This window comes from Pieris rapae, chromosome 11 (genome assembly GCF_905147795.1).
Source record: "Pieris rapae chromosome 11, ilPieRapa1.1, whole genome shotgun sequence".
Lineage (NCBI taxonomy): Eukaryota > Metazoa > Arthropoda > Insecta > Lepidoptera > Pieridae > Pieris > Pieris rapae.
Window position 1 is genome coordinate 2,998,855 of NC_059519.1, and position 7,604 is coordinate 3,006,458.

General features: G+C 35.1%; 1 protein-coding gene across 2 annotated transcripts in view; it reads left to right on the forward strand.

Annotated features, from left to right (window-relative positions):
- Positions 1-7,002, forward strand: part of LOC110997926 (death-associated protein kinase related) — a 154,712-nt gene extending 147,710 nt beyond the window's left edge. The window contains exons 2-7 of one of the 2 annotated variants that reach the window (XM_022266314.2): positions 1,391-1,562; positions 2,646-2,946; positions 3,177-3,405; positions 3,572-3,837; positions 4,476-4,594; positions 5,160-7,002. In XM_022266314.2, coding sequence (XP_022122006.1) covers positions 1,391-1,562; positions 2,646-2,946; positions 3,177-3,405; positions 3,572-3,837; positions 4,476-4,594; positions 5,160-5,342 — 1,270 coding nt within the window. In that variant the 3' untranslated portion in view covers positions 5,343-7,002. The remainder of the gene's footprint in view (positions 1-1,390; positions 1,563-2,645; positions 2,947-3,176; positions 3,406-3,571; positions 3,838-4,475; positions 4,595-5,159) is intronic. The other variant, XM_022266315.2, reaches the window with a different exon arrangement.
- Positions 7,003-7,604: the final 602 nt, after the last annotated feature.

Genomic DNA, 7,604 nt, shown 5'->3' on the forward strand with positions numbered 1-7,604 from the left:
ACCAAATATAACACAAATAAACATACGACACAAGACATAAACAATTATTATTAAAAAAGTTGTAGTATTTATATGTACTCTCCACGCTTAAAAGCCTCCTCCAAGGCAAAATAAATATATCAGTAAAATGAAAGCCATTATAGAATCTAATTTTAAACCTATTAAACAGTTAACAGTTGACATTTTTGTACTAAAACGATCGTAACTTTAGATACATATGTATAAGGGCTGTAAATTTAGATGGAATGCGCTCATACTAAAATAATTCACTTGGAGCTATTTCTTGGACAGGCTGATGATTTCTATCCACAATTTAGTGCAGACACGTCAAGAAGCGAGCAATTATTGTGATAAATGTTTGCGCTGTTACGAGATGTTAATCGCATGTTTGTCGAATTTACAAAATTGACCCATGGCTATACATTCCTGTCTTTATGATTCCTTCTAACTCTTTTGTTTCATTGCTTCATAGCTTCGTTTTTAAGTGATAAGGTAATATTAAGTGTGCTCTTAATGCACATAAATAATAATAATAGAATATTGAAAACCACACAACACAACATTTATTCATGACAGAAATATGTTAAAGAACTTTGTTGTTAATTTTTTCGATTTCACACCAGGTTAAACTTAACTTTCCCTATTTTATTCTGCGTATTTAAAGATATGAACCTTTAAAAAATGAGCATATTCCTCTCTAAAAGGCTGGCAGGAAGCCACTAATATGGGTGTCCATGGGCTGCGGTAGCTGTCTTTTATGGCTGTCCTTTATTCAAATAATACCTATTTTTTTAAATGTTGGTGTTTTCGGCTTGCTTGTATATGCTCTGATGAGAGATTTTACATCGGTTCTTTTTTAGATATCTCTTCTGTTTTGTACATAGAAGAGCAAAAGCTTTATTGGCTTGTTTGTGAGTTTCATCTTGATTTATGTTCACATGTAAAATTCTAGCGAACTAAAATAGCATAGGTGCATAATAAAAGTAAATTATGCGTTGAAATTATTGTTCATTAAGGTGATGATGTGCTCTTGTTTATGCGATTTCCCATTTGGCAAAGCGTTTATTTTACGACGCAAGCGCCGGTTGATCATAAAATTATGCGGTATTACTGCGGGAGATTAATATCCGGAATTAATGTGGATATAATGTAGAGATTGATGTCCTTTCCATATTATTTTTGTATCGCGATTCAAGCTATAAGGCTCATGTTAACTGCCTTCACGGTAGCCAATATTTAGTATATTTTTTTGTTTGTCTTTAATGTTAGATAAATAGATAGATAAACATATATTTTAACCTACTAGTGATCGATATGGGCGTGTATATTATTTCATCCCGTGTCTAAACTTAGGGATAATATTTTCTGACAGTTGTATGTTTATTTTCAGGGGCAAATTTGCGTCAGTCCGAAAGATCCGTCACCTGGTGTCCGGCGTGGAGTACGCCGCCAAATTTATCCGCAAAAGGCGGCGCGCAGCCGACACCACACGCGAGATACAGCACGAGGTCGCCGTGCTAGCCCTCTGCTCGGACAGCACACGCGTTGTACGCTTACACGAGGTAAGGGATTTTTTTAAAGAAAACTTTTTTAACGGATTGAAGCTATGTATTATTAAAACTTAAATTTTTCCAACCTTTTACATGCCTTAAGGAGTGTGTGGTCACGGTGACTGAAGACAAAAGGTAAAATTTAAAATTATGTAAAATAATTATAAGTTATAATAATACATAGCTTCAATCCGTTCGTGTTTTTTAAATATGTGAAAGTTGTGGTAATAAAACACAATACTAAGGGTTTTTTTTTAATAACAGGCCTACGTCCTAGATTTATTTGATATACATACTGCATTTGACGTCCACAAGCAAACGAATGAAAGAAGAAAAAGAAGAAAATTCTACGATAGTAAATAAAATATATTCCAACAAAAGCATAGTTTAATTAGAAATATAATAATAGCTGAAAGTTTTGAATATTTATAAATGGGTTTTTGGTTTAATAAAAATACTACTAATATTAATACTAATACATACATAGTCGGAAATATTTTAAAACAATTAGCCCAGTCGTTTCATTTTAGAGTCAGACCTGTTTATGCTATTAACAGTTCTGACTTAACTATCGCAGGCTATTAATTCAGGTCTCTGTATGTGAAGTACTTAATGTACGAAATAAAATTAACTGTCGACTTATCGCATTATCCCATTGTCATTTCGCACGTGCTTAGACACGTGGTAATGTTATATTATAAATAGGACAAGAATGCGACATAACACCTACCCGTATTTAATTACTGATACTAACCGCAAACACGTACAGGCGTAAGCTAAATCAATAACATTCCGACTAATTCGATTGTACATTATAATTTAAGAACGCAATGGTTTAAGAAGATAGTAGAATTCAAAGAAACAACAAAAATAAATAATAAATAGAATTTAAAAAAAAAAGCACACAAATCTATACTTTATTGTCAGCCTTAGTTTAGCAGTATTTATTTCAAAAATACGATACTCGCTAATGTATAATATAATAATGTTCTACTTATGTTAACTTTTATAGAAAACTGCTTAGTATAAAAGACAAGATAGTTAGAAGCTTCGTTTATAAAGTCCCCTATTTTATGGCAAATCTCTAAATTCTAGGTATACGAAACACGCACAGAAGTAGCCATAGTTTTGGAGTTATGTGCGGGTGGTGAACTTCAACGTCTACTGGATGAAGAGGAGCGCCTCACAGAAGGGGCTACCAGAAGAGCCCTCCGCCACGTGCTAGAAGGACTGGCACATCTCCATGCTCGCCGCGTTGCACACCTGGACCTGAAGCCGCAGAACCTGTTACTCACCGCCGGCGGTGAGGAGCTGGTCATCTGCGACTTTGGTATCAGTCGTGCGATACAACCCGCCGCACATGTCAGGGAGATATTGGGCACGAGGGACTATGTTGGTGAGTGCAGAACAAATAAGTAAATTCTCCAGTTGGCATGTCCGTACATACTTTCGTCACCAATACATTTTACAGTAACATGATCCGCTGATCTGTGGTTTTCAAATAATTGCATTAATACCCTTTATTCATTTGTTACCTGGGTAGAGCTAATTGTGGTTAAATTCAGTTCTAATTTGTTAAATCAAAAAATAAGATCAAAGTTCATAGGACAGCCTATATTATTTCAGCGCCAGAGATCCTGTCATACGAGCCGTTGTCTCTAGCAGCAGACATTTGGTCGGTGGGAGTGTTAGCCTACGTGCTTCTAAGCGGGTATTCTCCTTTCGCGGGCGACACCAAGCAGGAGACCTACCTCAACATCGCACAGTGCCAGTTGTCCTTCCCCAAGGACCTCTTCTGGGGCGTGTCTCAACGCGCCATGCAGTTCATCAAAGAGACGCTAGTAGTTGATCCTATGTAAGTTTAATTGTAGAGAAATTGTTAAATTATATCTATTATATTCTTCGTTTTTGTTATATAAACATTCTTATTAACATTTTCATAAAAAATGTTAGCTAAATTTAGCTTCAAACAATAATAAGCAATTGACAAGAAATTAAACTCGACATTTTGACTGTTTCAGGGGCCGTCTTACAGTGGAAGAGTGCCTGGAGCACCCCTGGTTGAAAGACGATGCGGACATCCCACGAGTCATAGTCGGGGTAGGCTTCGACGCCGACTCCGAAGTAGGCTCTGAAGCAGACGATGACGGCACAGATAACGGCGATGACGAGACAGTTAACGGCGATGGAAAAGGAGTTAACGGCGTTAATGGCGTCAACGGAGTCAACGGGCATAACGGTGTTAGCAAATGTAATGGTACAACAAATGGAACACATGAAGATAAAGGTTAGCTTTTGCCGTCAATTACACACAGTAAATTAAATACACACGAAATTATACTTGTGATGGAAAAATGGAATATTGCTTATGTATATATAAGGCGATTCAATTAAAAGGAATTGCAAATAGTAAGTGTTGCTAATAAAACAGATGAAATGAGGCTAAGCTTACAAAAGCTGTACAAAAAAATCTTACTTTCCTTATGTATTCAGTTCAATTAACGCCAATAATCCCCCGTGGCAAATTGTAATATGTCAAACTTCCACAGGAAATAAAGAAATATAATTTCTTTACAAGTATAAATAAAAATGTTAAAAAAAAATCGCATGATTATTAACAATATCCTTGCCTATAGTAAAATTTTGCCATTTTAGGGCACCCTACGGTTACGGTACGGTGCCCTAAAATGGTTGGATTCCTAAAAACATTAAATTGAATCTTCAAAGGACTGAAAATTTAATTTAATCAAGATCAGTTACTAAAATGTTGTGAATGTTAGCTAACAAATTAATCCTATATTCATGTAATTGAATTAAATTTCAACCAAGAAAACCTTTCAATACTATCCCATACGATATAGTAATAAAGTAAAGTTTTGGTATGTCTATATATGGATAAATAAAAAATAATATGTTTGGTTTCAGAGCCCGATCCCCGTGCATCGCCTACTCCACGTGAAGAGGAAGAACGAGCTGCAGCCGTCAAACACGCGAGAGACGACTCACCTACACCGCCCTTCCCGGACGCGCCTTCCACGCCCAAGGTACGTACACAACGTACGCGTTTACGTAGACGCACGTTGATGGTACATGGACAAAAATGCGTAAAGTATAGAATTTATACGAAAATATATTTATTTATGTGATTACTGATAGCTGCTGTGGGTTTGTGACATGTTAATTTTATTATTGTAATAATAATTTTCGTATGACATAATTTGTACGAATGATCGATTCTATTTTTATATTAACACTTAAGATCATTTCTTTATGTTTTAAAAAGCCTCTCTTTCTGTCTTGTCTGCAATAAATAGCACATTCTTTATGGAATAGAGTATTTTGATAGTAAACAATTTCAAAAACAAATCAGGCTGATAGCTATACTGAAAAATAACTGATTATAACAATATCATATAAATTAAAAAAAAAATTCTTAAAAAAAAACTCAGAAAGAGCCGAAAGAGTAGCTAATATAGAAAAGTGCCATTGAACTGATTTAGTTTTTGTATATAATTGCACACCTATTTTTTCGATTAAAATGTTTTACTGTATAGTTTTTCAGCCGCTAATAAAACCACTCGAGTACAGAAAATTCGAACTCATATACAGGTGTACTTACAGGTGTCGCGCAAATCCCATCCTTCGCCGCCGTCCGTGCTCGCGCTCTGCAAGAAATTCCAGCCGGATTATGAGAAACCGGCCAAGTTATGTCACGCCCGGGGCGAGCTTTGCGGTTGCCCGGCGCCCTGCCTGCGTCTGCGCACAGCACAGGACAGGGCTGTACTTTGCTAGCGAGCGCTTTGCTGCCTTTGGCGGCAATAACGGCTCTGACGCACTCGCGAACCTTCGAGCTAACACCTTAAGCATTTCGGTAAAGTTATTTGTTAATAAAGGAGACTGCCTATAATTTCCAATTCCACCAAATTTGTATGTAACATTGCGTAATATTAAATATTTGATTAAATAATTAATAATGTAAATATATTGTTTTTAACTATTGATTTGGGCACTCTCCTTTATTGGGTTTATAGATAATTCATAAAATCCTCGTATAACCGAAATTTAGCTTAGGCGTACTAACAATTGTATTAGCGGATGTTAAGTTTGCTGAAGGTTTAAACTAATACAAACCCGTTAAGTTAGTTTATGAGAATACCTAATGAGGTCCGAGATTTTTATAAATCTTTTATAAATTTGTATAAGGTCGTAGAAGTATAAATTAATTTAGTGATGTGCCTTTATAAGTACAATTAAGACGGATTTACGCTTTGCCTCTTGAGTGCCAATATATAAAAATAACCTAAACTGGTGCAGATCTATATTACCTACATCACATTATTTTTAAACTCTTAAATTCATTTCACGATAACACTTTGGTGGAAATATTTATATTGAAAAAATCAACGAATGACAGCGTATTTTCGTGAAATGATTCTTTGGGCACATAACAGCGGCGATTCATTCATAACTTCATAGATTTTTTTTTGCAGTTTATGGATCACATACATGTTATATCACAATATAAAATTATAAATTTTTCCGTTTTGAAATAAATATTTAAATGAATTGCCGTTGTATTGTGATCGCGAGTGTGAAGCGTCGCGTTGTTGAAACGTATTAATTGTTTACCAGCCATCGGCCGTGTAGATATTTTAGAATAAGTCAATTTGTGTATATTAAAGTAGGGGCCCGATTACGCGAACTCGAGCCGGCGATACGAATATGTTTCACCAACATTTGCGATTGCGTCGCTTAGTCTATGAAAGTTTTGAACGTGCCGTTTGAGGGCTTTAGAAGTTTCGAGTTCGTGTAGTAATCGCGTTCCTACGTCGACGGTACAAAATGCATAATTATACGCCAGCAAAGTACGGAGCTTGTAAAAATGTGTTCTCACTTAAGCGGGCCGAGAGCGCCAACCGCCGAGTTGTACATAATCGAATATTGCGGTGTTAATTTATTTAATAAAGGTGCGACGTCTCGGCGCTAATACTTACTTAGGTAATATTGTTATACTTAACGATAGCCGTTTAATGTAGGTTAAGTGTTTGTAGGACGAATCTAGTTACGTGCTCGTTGACCCAAAAATGGGACCAAAATTTTTTCGTGTAGTCGCATATTCCATATCGGTGAAGTTTGTAATTATAAAATTTTATCACTGTGAGTGACCGTTCGGGTTGTTATAGATAGGGAATTGTTAAGATGGATTATTATGAGCTCAAATCGTAAGGTTTAGTTTGTGAAACGTGTTAGCTTAATGGAATTTCAGTGCCTTCGCGCCGCCTCGTTGATTCCTTTCTTAGTCTTTTCATTTTTTGCTTGTGTTAATTTTTCTATTTCGTTTACATGATTTCTTATCGTTTTAATATATTTTGTCCGACTTAACTAATTTTTGCCTTTAGAGCTGTTGTGATCCATAAATCATTTGTAAAAATAAATTATTGTGATACAAAAATGTGGTTTCCTTTTATTCCTGTAAACACTGTAAATAACCGACAAAATCCCTACTTCTGCTGAAGAAAAAAGCTAGGATTTTTGTAAAGCAATTATTTGAATACCACTCGACTGATTTTAAAAGGTCTTTATATCGCTAGAAAATTACAGCAGCTAATAAAAATATTATTTTTAACCATGCATAGACTAAATACAGTGCCTGGATGTCCGGAATTTTTTTATATTGTTTTTGGAAAGTACTAATAAAATGATGAAATATGAATAATATTTTTCCATCTAACCGACAGAATAATAAAAAAATATGTATTATATATAATAAATAAACTATTTATTTAAAGAAAAAAATCATGAGTGTGATAAAACACGAATAAAATGACAGTTTCTAGAAATGATTCCTAGCTAGATCGATTTATCGTCCCCGAAACCCCCCGTATACTAAATTTCATGAAAATCATTGGAGCCCATTCCGAGATTTCAATTATACATTTATATATACAAGAATTGCTCGTTTAAAGATATAAGAATATATACAAGGCGTAGACTGTATAACCTACAAAGATATCCGTGAATTGTTCTATTCTAAATCCAAAGACTTTAAAGATT